The 13,511-nt window shown below is 57.6% G+C and overlaps 1 protein-coding gene across 8 annotated transcripts; it reads right to left on the bottom strand.

Moving 5' to 3' along the window:
- Positions 1-257: 257 nt before the first annotated feature.
- TSKU (tsukushi, small leucine rich proteoglycan) lies at positions 258-13,305 on the bottom strand. 8 transcript variants are annotated; one of them, XM_077867131.1, is made up of 4 exons: positions 6,177-7,489; positions 5,101-5,294; positions 4,607-4,803; positions 258-2,224 (listed from the first exon to the last, which is right to left on the bottom strand). In XM_077867131.1, the coding sequence occupies exon 4, from the start codon at positions 2,214-2,216 to the stop codon at positions 1,143-1,145; it is 1,074 nt and encodes a 357-aa protein (XP_077723257.1). In that variant the 5' UTR covers positions 2,217-2,224; positions 4,607-4,803; positions 5,101-5,294; positions 6,177-7,489; the 3' UTR covers positions 258-1,142. The 8 variants fall into 8 exon arrangements, with proteins under 8 accessions (XP_077723257.1, XP_077723256.1, XP_077723255.1 ...); XM_077867130.1 differs by lacking the exons at positions 4,607-4,803; positions 5,101-5,294; positions 6,177-7,489 and adding exons at positions 2,341-2,424; positions 13,202-13,293; XM_077867129.1 differs by lacking the exon at positions 5,101-5,294.
- Between the last annotated feature and the right edge of the window lie 206 nt (positions 13,306-13,511).

The raw sequence follows: 13,511 nt of genomic DNA, 5'->3' as shown, positions 1-13,511 counted from the left end.
AAACAAATACTAAGGAAAGAGCCCAGGGCTGGGAAGCTGAGATGCCACCTGGGCGGAGCATAAACACTGATGGGGGTACCCGCCTCCTGATGGATGGGTGAGATAGGGCCTTGGGCTCAGAGCTAGTGGGAGGCTGAACCCAGGAGGCCCCTTGGGGCTTCCAGAACTTCATTGACCTCCAAGACCTGGGTTTCAAGGCAGTACCTCAGGGGTCACTGGATGCATTTTCATTCTTTTTTTTTTTTTTTTTTTTGCATTTTCATTCTTGACGCTGGGGGACCCCATGCCAGAGTGGGGAAACTGGTAGGCCTCGAACTGGCTTGCCTGAAGCTTCCAGAGACTCCGCGGTGACCTGACTTAACCAGTGCCACACAGCTGGTTATGGGGCCCAGGGTCCCACCTCTGAGGTCCTTGCCTGTCCTGGGATGCAGGAGCCCGGGAAGGGGACAGAGGGCATGATTTAGAGAAGACAGAAAAGTAAAAGGGCCTCCCTGGGAGGCAGGGTGCTGGGGCCGGTCATGCCTCTGCTGCATTACCTCAGATTAGCCATGTTCCTTTTCTAGACCTCAGCTGCCCCCTCGGTTGCGAGAAGGTACACTTGGTATTTTTTTCTAGTCCCTTCCATGACGAAGGTTCTACCCAGGTTCTAGAGGAAAAGAAAAGGAGGAAGGAGGCCTCGTGTGCCCAGAACAAAGAGGTGGACTGCCTTGTAAAAGCCACCCCTGCCCATGTGACTGGACTGCAGGCCCGAGGGGATGCTTAGCTGTGGGCCTGACCTCAGCCCTGCAGCAGGGGCTCTCTTCCACCCTCCTTCTGTCACAAGTCAGGCTGGCCCAGGCCTGAGGGAAGGCACTTTGGGGACAAAGTGGGGAAGGACAGCAGGGGACTGCTGTCTGGTTTGGCATCAAAGACTTTCTCCTTATGGTTTGGGGGATGACAAAGGGGGCAAGACTTTGCTCCTGGGTGTTGGTCCCAGCTCCAAAGCCTCCCCCTGGGTCCACAGCTCTTTTCCAAGGATGCTGCCACACGGGCCTGCAGGGTCTCCCCAACCCCCGGCGTTGGCACATGAAAATATAAGTTACCCAGGACCTGAGGAAGCCCAGGGCAGCAGTCTGTTCTGTGGCCCCAGGCTACACCATTTGTCACAAAGTGTTGGGGCGCTCAGCAGCCGATCCCCGGGCATCTCTGCAGTGCAGGGCCACCTTGGGGCTAGAGCCAGGCTGCCGGGGGTAGGCGCCCTCCCGCACCAGCCGCTGGCACCGCATACCCTGGCCCACACTGATGCTCTGCAGTGCCGGCAGGTGGATGAGCAGCGTCTCGGGCAGAGGCAGCAGGCCCGTGCCTGACAAGTCCAGCTCCTGCAGGGAGCCCAGGCCTGAGAATACCTCAGCTCCTGCCCACTTGAGCTTAGGGTTGCCTGACAGGTCCAAGACCTGCAAGCTCTGCAACTCACGAAAGCCATAGGGTGCCAGCTGGGGGAGGCCTTGCAGGCTGCCTAGTGACAGGTGTGTCAGGCCCGCCAGCCCCCTGAAGGCACCGGGGCCCACAGCAGCCAGGGGATTGCCATCCAGGCTCAGGTAGCGCAGGGGCAGGTCCCGGAGGTCAGGGATGGTGCGGAGCCGGTTCCAGGCCAGGTTCAGGCTCTGGATGGTGGGTGTGGGCAGGCTGGCCCCCGCAGGGTGGGGCACAAGGCGGTGGATGAGGTTGTGGGAGAGGTCCACGTGCAGCGCCCGGCCCTGGCTGTGGGTACTGAAGGCCGACACCGAGACCTCCCGGAGCCGGTTGTGGCTGAGATTCACGTCGCTCAGGGGTGAGCTGGTGAAGCTTTCCGCCGGCAGGGCTGCCAGGCCGTTGTGGCTGATGTCAAGTGACTCTAGGTAGCGAAGGCGGGAGAAGGCGGTGGGCGAGATGCTGGTGAGCAGGTTGTGGCTGAGATCCAGCCCAGCCAGTGTGGTATAGCCCGGCCCTGCCAGCACCGACTCATTCACGGTCTCCAGCCGGTTGGAGGACAGGTCCAAGTGGGCAGTGTCCAAGGGGATGGGCACAGGCACGATGTGGGGGCCCAGGCCACTGCAATCCACGCGGGTCAGGCTGAAGCTGTCGAAGAGGCCAAAGGTCTCCACCTCGCACTGGCATCCGGGGAAGCATGGCCGGGTCGTCTGGGCCCCGCTCACAGCAAGCAACAGCAGTGGGGGCAGCAGCAGGGGCCACAGCATGGTGGGGGCTGGAAAGAGAGCCACAGGTGAGGGACGGGAGCAGGGACCCCATACCAGATGGTTCTTAACCCACCACAAAAGACATGAGCTGGCCTGTGTAGGCACAGCTGAAAGGTGCCACTACCTATCCTCCCAGGATTCCTGGCCTGGAACACTCTTCCTCGTGTAATTCCTGGTCCCCATTCCTCTCTGGCCTTGGTCTCTGCACCTGTATGGTGAAGGGGTTAGGCCAGATTGGTGGATTTTAAACTGGAAGCAGCAGAACACTTTCTTAAAAAGATTAGCAGGTAAAAGCAGGCATGTTCTGGCTGATGTGAAGGTGGGACTTGGAACCTTCCAGGCCTGTTTACAACCCTGGTGGAAATCTCCTGGACTGGATGGGTCTTTGGTCTCCCTCTCCAGCCCTGATGCGCTAGGGTCCATGGGCTGGTCTTGCTCCAGATGCTAGCGGGGAGGGGCTAGGGTGCTGGGGGCCATCCACCCCTGCCGCATGTGTTGGGTGCTGGGGGCTGCGCTACCTGCCTCCTGGTACACACTCCCACTGAACCTTCACAATTACAGGAACCACAAGGCGGCTATTTCTATTGCCGCTTCATGAAGAGAGAACGGAGATGCAGAAGGTCCAGAAAGCTATGCACGGCCACATGTACGGGGGGATGGACCCAGATGGAGTATAGAGGAAGCATGACTCACTGTCATGGTTTCGCAGGGGCTGAGCCATGTCTGAGACCCACACGCCATCCCCCGAGACTGAAGCCTCTCCCTGCAAGGGGGGCCTGCAATAACTGTCCCCATGCTTCCCCTTTTGTGGGTAACAACAGCTGAATCCCTAGGCCTAAGCCCCCTCCCTGGCCTGTCCTCTAGATCCACGCAGGATCCTTATTCCAACTGGGGACCCCTGTGTCAAGACTTCCAGATGGGCTCTGGGGACACCTGTCCAAGCCTCATTCCCCTTGCCCTGTCCCTACCCACAGCTGATACACTCTTAACGCCCGTTTGGCCCTTCCTTTAGCCCAGGGCAGGCAGCTGGGCTGGTTCCTTCATTGTACCGATGAAGAACTAGAGGCTCAGAGAGGAACAGGGTTTTAGCCCAAACTAATAAAAGTAGGACAGGATTAGAACCCAGGCCTGCTCAATCCCAATTCCCCTCTTTTCATCTGCTTTCCTCCAGCAGGACTGGTCAAGTACCCAGCGGAGATAGTCCCAAGAGGCGCTTTTCCCACTGACACATGCTATGACGCAAGCCACGTCCCTTCCTGGCCTCAGTTTCCCTCCTGTACAATTGTAACAGGAGCTGCCAGCGACGCCAGCACGTACATTGTCACATTCATTCCTCACACCCACGCACGTCTGTGTGACCCAAAGCCTGAGTTCATGCCCACTGCAGCTCCAGGGACAGATGTGCTGAGGGAGAGGCTTGCAGGGGGATGAGGGAGGGTTGAGTAGTAAAAGCCTCCTACCACAAAGTCTGTGGCTACCTCCTCCTGCTACACAGTGTCCACTCCACCCAGGGGACAGAAGGCACCTAGCGTCTCCCCAGCAGGTTTCTTCATCTGGGGTGGCCCTGCCCCCCTGCCCGGTCTCCCCCGCCATCCCCCCATCCCTCCCACTGGCCCTCGGGGGAGGGAGCAGCTGGATAGCATTACTGGCCCTACATGAAACTTTAAAGGGGCAGCTATCTGATCTGCACTCTGGCTCTACAGAGAGCAGCGAGAAGTGGGGCTCTTCTCTCTGCCCCCCTTCATGTGGGCCTCTCCTCTCCCACCCCTTTCTTTTGTAGAGTCCAATTTGAGGATTAAACCCGGCCCAGGTGCATCCTGGACTTGGTCCCAACTGAGGCAGGACAGAGTGTTCCAATGTCTGGAACCAAAAGAAAAATATTGAGTTACTCCAAGCCCCCTTTGTTTTGCTGGTTGAACTTCTCACCACAGGGGCTCATTACTACCCAGAGCCCCACCTTCCCTGCCAAGCCCATCTGCCCATACCCACCTTCCTGGGGTTTAAACAAACACAGCACACACACAAAAGCCCCGAGATTACCCTTTGGTTCCCAAAGGTGATTATACAATGTGCTTATTAAATGCCAGATGGCCCCTGGTGAGCTCCTGCTTATGTAACCCGCAGCCCGAACACAGCCCAAGCCCTCTCCTCTAGAGCAGGGGCTTCTTCTCGTTGCCCTCCCAGGCCTCCACTTGTCCTCTGCACTACAAGGCAATAATTCCTGCCCTGCCCTCTTCACATGACATGACTCAACTCCCACCAAAGGGCAATGCAAACTGTGAAGAGCTGTGCACCAGTGCAAGATGGTCATACCAAGCCACTGGAGACAGGGCAGCTGACTTTGTAAAGGCGGCAGTAGTGCAGGTGGAGGCCCACCTGTGTACCTGTGCCTGTTGTGCCTGTTCCTGGAGCACCCTGGACGAGGCCCGCGCCCAGCCCTGCACAGCGGCCACCTCGGCCGGGGCCCCTGTTCTGTGCCAGGCCTGGACATTCCCAGTGGCAGGTGGTCGGAGCCGGTGACGACGGGCTAGGGCTGGACTCGCATTCTCCCCCACGTCTGCAGCTACTCCTGGAGGTCAGCTGGTGTCTGTTTTAGAGGACATGGAGGATGACACAGGGGAGGTGGGCAGAGACTGGAACTGTACTGGGCTGCAGTAACCTCACAACTGGTTCAAGTGGAACGCACGCTTCCGTACTTTGCTGGGAAAGGAGGAGGGAGGCGCCATGGTCTTTAATACTCAGTGGCTCTGGGGGAGCAGGGAGGCTTTCGTGAGCTCGCAGCAGAGCCCCGAGGTCTCTCGGGGGGGTGGGGTGGGGTGGGGAGGGGGGTTTGGAGATGGTCCCAGGCAGTCAAGAGAAAGGAGAAATCCCTGAGATGCCTTACCACTGTGGAGGCGTGGGCCAGTGTCTGAGAGTCAGGGTCCCTGTCCTGAGCAGAGGAAGTCGCTCCTGGGGTAACATCAGGAGGAGTGCCTTTATAGGAGTGTCTCAGAGATGCTAGGGCCTGGCACTGTGGCTCCATGCCCTTAGCCAAAGGCTCAGGAGCCAAGGGAAAGGTGGAACTTTCTCCGGGGTAGACTGAGGGAAGATAAGGAAAATTCTCACCTTTATAGCTCTTTATAGTTCATAAAAGGCCTTTGTTCATTTGCTGCCACAAAGGCTATAGTGTGGGGTATGCAGCCTGGCACCTTAGTGACGAGGAGGCTGTAGCCCACTGTGCAATGACTTTCCACGGCCCCCTAGCAAGGTGGTGGCAGCCCATGTTCAGGGTCTGGTCTCCTGATTCCGGGCTAGGGTTTCCCAGCCCACTCAGGATGGCTGCTGAAGTCTCCTGGGCATCTTACAGAGTCCATAAAAATCATGCTCAGAAAAGTCGGCGGCCTCATAGAGGGGGCTGATGCCATAATGCTAGGTATCATAAGGATAAATTGCATGTCTAGGAAAATTATAACTATCCATTTAAAAAAAAGAAAAACAACCAACCCAAATCCTAATTCTGGAAAGTCTAGAAGAAAATATATCCACCCAACAGTAGTTTTTCTTTAGATCGTAGAACTTTGAGATATTTAAACATGTCATAATCTCTTTTTCTCCCATTTCCTCTCTTATGGTAGAAATATATATAAAATACACTGAGAAACACACTAATGAAGCCTCCTCAAGGACCATGGCCATCTCTTTCTCTGATCTTGGCTAGCCATGATCTTGGAGTCTCAGTCTCTCCATCTGTAAAATGGAGAGGTGAATAGCTACTTCACAGGACTGTCATGGAGACGAAATAAAATGGTGACAGTTAGGCACCTGGCAGGATTCTGAGCACATGGGAAGACTGCAGGGTGGACCACCCTGCCTTCCTCCGCGGAAAGGGAACAGGTGTGTGGTGGGGGGCAGCAGGTGGGCCTGACCCATCTCTCTTCCTCCTTCCTTCGGCACACGTTTGAAACATGTCAAAGCTCTTACCGGCACCCTCTGGGAGAGCAGTTCTTTCCTGGGAGGCATACTGTTTTTCAACAGGGTTGCTGGATCGGAGAAGGGATGAGCAATGTGAGTTCCCCTGGACAGAAACCACCAGCCTCAGCTCCGTGAAGAGGAAAGATCTTCAGAGAGCCAGAAACCTTGGACGCTAACTTGCAGTGAAGACCAGGTGAGTCACTTTACCAGTCCGGACCAGTGCCTTAGACTGAATCTGGACTGGTGATGGTGGTCCCATAAGCTTCGGAGGGAACAGTTATGAAGACGAGACTTGGAAGCTGAATATTCCCATAGAGAAATGAGGCTCCAGGGTGGTGGAGGCCACATGATGGAAAGATGATGTCTTTTGATCCTACCTACAGCCATACCACTGTGGAGGTCACTACTCAATCACAGCACTGCCTCCTAGGGAACCGCACTGGGCCTCAGAGCTTTTCCTGACGTGGTGCTCTAGGAGGCCTCTACCCACTGATCAGGGTTGATGAGAACTGTCATCCTGGGATCAATTCCCTGATCTGAAGGACCTACGATACTGGGAACAGGAGTCACATGCCGAATTAGGCAACTCTGGGAAGTGACTTCCTCTCAGCCAGTTTCCTCACCTAAGATGGAGACAACCCCTTCCTCCAGGAGTTGCTGTGAGGACCAGAGACCACAGTGCCAGGACCTGATGGATGAGCCACTGATGAGTGCTTATGCCTCTCCTAGGCTGTGTGGTAGGAGCCCCCCGGGAGCCCCTCCCCATCCCCTTCCCCACTCTCCGGGGGCTGAAGGGGAGGCAACAGGACAACTGTACATGGTGACAAGCACCCGCCTGGCCTGTCCACATCTATGGACACATCCCCTCTCCTCTTGGAGTCTCAGCTCCTCTGGCTTCGCCCAGACAGTGCAACTCCAGCGTCTCAGGAGTTCAATTCGTGCCAGAAGCATTTACTCAATCTCTCTTAAGTACAGGTGCTGTGTGAGGCCATGAGAGGTGTATGTGGGGTGAGGGTGGGGGTACCAGACCTCACAAGGCTTACAGACCAGCGGTGGGGACAGAAGGGCAACCCAGGACAGGGTCACTAACACCTGCCTTGGCCTCTAGTGCTGGGTGTACCCCCATTGTGTGACCCTCAGAGTTTTATTTCTTTGGGCCTCAGTTCTCTCACCTATGTAACAGTACAGACTCTGCCTCCCAATGGGACCCTGTGATCTACCCTGGGGAGAAAGGGAAAGGCAGACAGGTGGCCATCATCGAAGGCAAGGGAGGAAAGGGATCTTTGGCCCTAAGATGTAGCCGTGCTTTTCCAAACCCAAACCTGCAGATAAAAGACCCTGATCAGCCTGGTTACAGAACACACAGACTTTACAACCTGCCCACCCTGGGTTTGGGGGGCATAGCATAAGGTCCTCTGGGCAGGGGCCAGGAGTTATTCCTTGGTGGAACCACTGTGACTCTAAGGGAAGTTTGCTGATGGCCGTGTGAGGTCAAGAGACTAAATCATGTGGCTATTTACTGGCAGACCCTGGGAAGGTCCCCCTACCGTGACACCCCAGGCCCTGCTAGGAGAGCCTCCAGGACAGCTTTGGTTACCTCACTCCCCTTCTCAAAAACCTCCCAACTTCTACTTCTACCTCCAGAAATCAAGTTCACTGTGGCACAGAGGCACCTGCAGGCTGTCCTCACAGCCCTCCCTCCCCGAGCTGAGCCCCTATCTTGAAGTGAACCTACGGTGGTGAGCTCTGCAGAACTCTTTGCCCTTGCTTGCACTTCCTCCAACTCAGAGAATTCCGAGTGGGGAACTGCAAGGTCCCCCAGAGAGCACGAGTAAGAGTAACCGGAGTAAGAGTAACCGAGGGGGTAGTGACAACAAGGAAATGGCACAGCAGGGCCCAGGACCCGGTTCCGACGCCTGACTGCTGCCGGCAGCACCCGCATCCACCTGGCCTGCCCCGGCCCTGCCAGCAGAACAAAACCTGTTCTGTCCGACTCAGGCCCCGGAGCCACCTCTCCCACTCTGGCCTCTCACACCATCCACGTGCCTCCTTCGGATGCATACTGACGACATTCTCTACCGTTATTTACCTGCCTGTCTCCTGGCTTCAAGTGTGAGCGGCTTGGGGCAGTGACTCTGCCTTCTTCACCTGTTCACCCCTTCCCCCTTCTGGGGACAGAGCCAGGCCTGGAGGCCATGGCAAACACTGTTGGATGAATCAACAGGCCAGTAATTCAGGATTAACTGCTGGACTCAGACCCAGGTGTAAATCCAGCCCCGTACTTCCTTGCCTTAGGCAAGTGTCAACCTTGTTGGGTCTCAGTGTTCTCAAAAGGGACAACAACACAGGGCTGGCCAAAGCCTCATGGGATGGTGTGTGAAACACTAGGCTCAACGTCTGCCTCATGTTAAGTGCTCGATGTGTGGTAGTCAATGATGCTGATGATTTATTAAGCTTCCAGGAGGCAATGGCCGTGTTATTCTTCTTAGGTTTTTCCCTTCCCAAGTACCCAGCGCAGTGCCAGGCACCCCGGCAGGTCTGTGACTGCTTATAGTAACATTCTCCAGGCAGTGTGCTGGTGTCGGCTGGACAGGCCCCAAACTCCCTCCTCCTTCTCTGAGATCTATCTAGAGCTCGGGGTTCTGGCGTAGGCCTGTCTAAGGCCCCAGGTGCCTGCTCCTGGTGCCACACCACAGCATTTCTGAGCCAAAGATTTGCCAGCTTCTCACGACAACTTCAAGGGGGAGCCCCTGGCATGGGAATGAGGCGGGTGGGAGGCTGAGCCTTGGGCTGGCACCCACCTGAGACTGCTCAATGCTGAGCTGCCTCCCACCCTGCTCCCTCCACCAAGAGCTCACTCCAGCTGATGCCAATTTCCCCCAGGTGGAAATTCCATTAACATCCGGTGCCCCAACACCACCACCCACTGTCTCCCCTCCCCGCCCCGCCCAGCCAACCACTTAAGTCAGCTCTGGAAACGCAAGGCAGAAAGAATTTCAGGGCCAAACTCCTGGAGCCTTGAGGACTGGCTCTCCCAGCAGAATTGCTAATGCCACACATCTGTACAAACACGTCAGCTCACCACGCACTTCTACATCACCACCTCCTCTCTGCCTCATCACAGTCTTTGACCATGGGGATTACTCTATTTTGCAGACGGCTGGCATTATTCAGTGGCGTAGTAGAGGAACCAGGTCTCAAACCCAGATGTCTGAGCTCCAAATCCCTCATACCACTGTGACTCAACCTACAAATGGGCCCGCATGGGCAACGGCTACAGCTGATTGTGCTGGACTATGATTATGTTTACCAGTCTGTCCTCCTGTGAGCAAGGATGGGGTCAGATTGGTTTTTATGTCCTTCTAGCTAAGCACTGGAACTGGCATAAAGCAGGTGCTACATGAAGATGTACCAGGCATTAAAATACTACTTCACCAAAGAACACCTCTGAACCTTTCCAATGCCTCAACTATGACCTGTTCGGTCACCCTGCAAGATCAGCAGGATAGACAGTACTGTATCTATCCTACAGCTATGTGAAGAGACCCAGAGAAGTTTGGTGATCTATCCAGAGTCATGCAGCCAGTGAGGACAGAGGCTGGACTCAGGATCCAGGTATTCTGACCCCCAGTGCCTGGCCTCCTCTATGACATTATCCCTGGTGCAGGTGCGCCCAGCAACCTGCCCGAGGAGGATGTTCTACAGGGAAATGGGCAAGACTCCCAAAGCTGTTTTCTCTGCTGTGAAAGGCAGCCTGTATGGACTCACGGGGAGGCAGTCTGGGGCAGAGGAATGGGTTTTGCAGCCAGGCAGACTGGGCTCTGACCCCAGAGTGCCTCTCCTGCTAGGAGGCTTACCTGTGCCCTCACCCCTAAGTCTAAGCTTTCATTTGTAACATGGTGAGAATTCTAGTATTGCTCCCAGCAGGTCACTGGGATGATTACACAAGGTAAAATGAAGACTTAGTCCCAGGGCTGGCACGCATTGGTGCTCACTGCATGTGGGTTCCTGCCCCCCAATGGCTGCTTTCAGGGGCCAGGAAAGAAAAAGGAGCTGAGACAACAGAAGGTCAAAGATAAGGCAGGGGCAGAGCTTAAAGAATCCAAAATGTACCCAGAAGCCTTGGATTCTCTCCTAATGCACCATCCAGGGCCCTGCCTGGGCTACAAATGCTGGCTGACCTGGATCTATCAGGGAATTGGGAAGGGGTTTGGAAAGGTTGCAGAAGCCAAAGCAGGCTGAAGCAGGTGTGTCACCTGTGACAGAAAGAATCAGCAGCCACACCTGGGTAGATGGTCATGGTCTCCACTTCTTCCCTCACCAAGCCAGGCAGTTACCTCCCCCTGCCCAGGTTGGGCTCAGGAGGCCTCTTGGCCTGGACTGTTACAACAGCTTTATTCCTGGGCCCCTGCCTCTGATTGTCAGCCTTACTGTGTGCTAGAGTACAATCCCAACAGAAGAACAGGACCTCACCACTGCTTCCACTTAAAACCTATCCTGCATAGAGAGCTTGCCAGACTAGGAGCCTATCTTGCTTCTATCTTGCAAAGGCCTATCATGCCTTTGCATTGGTTATTCCCTCTGATGAAGAGGACAGAGATGCTCTTTTCTTTGTCTACCATGCACCGTCCCCCTGGGCTCTCGTGGCTAGGACTACAGGTGAAGCTTGCTCGGCCTTCTTCTTCTTTTTTTTTTTTTTTAGATTTTTTATTTATTCATGAGAGACACAGAGAGAGGCAGAGAGAGAAGCAGAGGGAGAAGCAGGCTCCATGCAGGGAGCCCAATGTGGGACTTGATCCTAGGACTCCAGGATCACACCTTGGGCCGAAAGTAGGTGCTCAACCGCAGAGCCACCCAGGGATCCCTGCTCTGCCTTCTATTGTCAGTGCACTTCAACAATGTAAGGCAGACTACAAACCTCGTCTCATATTGTTAGCACATGTAAGTCACCGTCCTATTTAACATTCACAACAGATTGGTGAGACAGGAATTACTCTGCTCACATTTGAAGGATAAGAAGACGTAGAATCCGAGGTAAAGTTACTTGCCCAAGGTCACAGAGCTAGGAAGTGACAGAGTGGGAATAAAATCTAGGTCTTGGCTCAACTCTGCCTGCAGATTGGTCTCCCAGCCTCCAGCACAGCCCACAAGCCAGAGGAAGTTTTCCTAGAATGACCAATCCTACCCTATTATGCCTGCTTAGACCCTCCAGCAGCTCTCTACCACCTGCAGGTTCAAATCCTGGCTCCTAGACCTGGCATTTAAGGCCCTCCTATTTGGTCCCTCTCTTCCCTCCCAGCTGAATTCCAATCCCCACCCCACCCCACCACACACCTTGCATCTTACAGTCTGCAATGCTGACCACCTCAGTGCTGTGATCAGAATACACTGAGCCATATAGTGCTGCTCCCTCCCTGGGAGACACTTCCCGCCTCCTGGCATATTCCCCGGGCCTGCCTCTGCAGCTGCATTCCAGCCTTCCTTCCTGGGCTGCGGGGGCTCCTGGCCCACCTCACTTCATCCCTCCCTAACTTCAAAGCTGTGGTTTGAAAGGAAAGCGCCAGGGGTTGCCTCCTTTCCAGGTGAATGGCTTTTGCCCCTCCTTCACATCTGCAGCATCCGCACAATTCTAGGTTAAAGACTGGGGCAGGGTGAGGGGGCAGGGAAAGGAAGGTGTTGGGGCTATCTCCGTGACCCAGGATCAAAGGCCCAAAAGACTCCCATCTCTGAGAGCTCCCTGTCGGGTCAGACCTCGGCTCCACAAGTCTGGACTTATCTGAAGGGTAGAGCTGTCAGGAAGGACTGGAGAAGTTCCTGAGTCACCTCCTGGTCCCGGCCAAGTGTGGGGCCGAATCCCGCAGCGCGGGTTACCCCGACTGCAAGCGGAGTTCTTTGGCCCCGCATCCAGGGCAGGGGGACTGCGACTGCCAGAGGCTGAGCAACTCGCCCTGAGCAGGTCTGTGGGCCCGTGGCCGACCCACTGGGAACCAGTAGGTGCGGGGATCCCAGAAGCCGACGCCTCGTCACCCCCCGCCCCCCTCCCCCACCTCCTACCCCCGCCCCCCGCCCCCCCGGGGGCGGGACGCCGGCCAAGAGCAGATCTCAAAGCGGAGCAGCCGCGGGCTGGGGCCGGCCTCTCGCCAGGCAGACACGTCTCCCTCGGTCACATACACTCCCTCCGAGAAGTGCGGGGCGAGCAGCACCAGCTGCCGCCTCCTCTCCCGCCCCCCCCCCCCCCCCCCGCCCCGGGGCCCAGGACGGTCCGCTTACCTCTGCTCCCGGCTGGCTGGGCCGGGGTGTCCGGCACGCTCCGCCCAGCCCTGGCCTGGCCCGGGCGAGTCGCCAAGCGCGGCCGACCCCCCCCGACCCCACCCCATCCCCTCGCGCTCCAAGGGCCCCAGGAGGTGAAGGAGGGAGAGGGCTGCCAGCGCCCCTGCCCGGGCTGCGGCGGGAGGGGGACGGGGCTGTTGCCGGAGGAACCAGGAGAAAAGTTTGAAGTCAAGTCGGGGCCCGGGTGGACCGCGGGGGAGCGAGGAGCCGGGGCGGCGTCTGGCTCTCGGCGCGCACCCTCCACGGACATCGGCCCAGACACGTCGACAGGCACGACCACGTACGCGGACACACGACGCGCCCACCCACACCCACAACCGAACGCGGCCCACAAGGCGCGGACACGGCACCAAACCGCCACACAAAGGCGCAGGCAGATGCACGTCCCCGGGTCCAAAGCTACAAAGACCCACAAACGCGTGATGCACGTGTCCGCACAAAGACCCCAGAGGCGCCGGACCCCGCCCCCGCCCCCGCCCCCGCCCGCCCAGAGCCTTTGTCTCCCCTCGGTACGGGCTCCCTACCCGGCCGAGCCCTGGGCGCCCCGCAGCCGCTGCCCACGCCCCGGTCCTGGAAAAGTTGAGGCGCCCGGGGCCCGCCCCCAGACTTCAGCGCCGCCGGCCCGCATGGGGCCGCGAGGTCGGGGTCGAGCCGCGACCTGTGCACGCCGCGCGGACCCCCGCTCCCCCAGGACCCGCACCCACCTGGAAGCCGCAGCCGCAGCCGCCTCGGCGCGCTCACCCAGGCGGCCCGGCCGCGGGCCCTCGGCCGGCGCTTTTCTCCGCGCGGCGCGGCCCGCCCCCCGGCCCCCGCCCGCCTCCGGCCGCCCGCCTCCCGCCGCCCGCCTCCCGCCGCCCGCCGCCGGGAACCCCCCGCCCGTCCGGCGCCCAGCGGCCGCTCGGGCCCGCCGCCCGGCGACCTAGGGAGTGTCGCCAAAGTGCCGGCTTTCCCGGCGCGCGCGCGCCCCGCCCCCCCCCCCCCCCCGCCCGCCCGCGGAGCCGAGCTCGGGTTCCA

Source organism: Canis aureus, chromosome 23, assembly GCF_053574225.1.
Source record: "Canis aureus isolate CA01 chromosome 23, VMU_Caureus_v.1.0, whole genome shotgun sequence".
In the NCBI taxonomy this organism is placed as follows: Eukaryota; Metazoa; Chordata; class Mammalia; order Carnivora; family Canidae; genus Canis; species Canis aureus.
The sequence above is the reverse complement of the archived record's forward strand: the minus strand, read 5'-3'. Positions and strand labels throughout refer to the sequence as shown.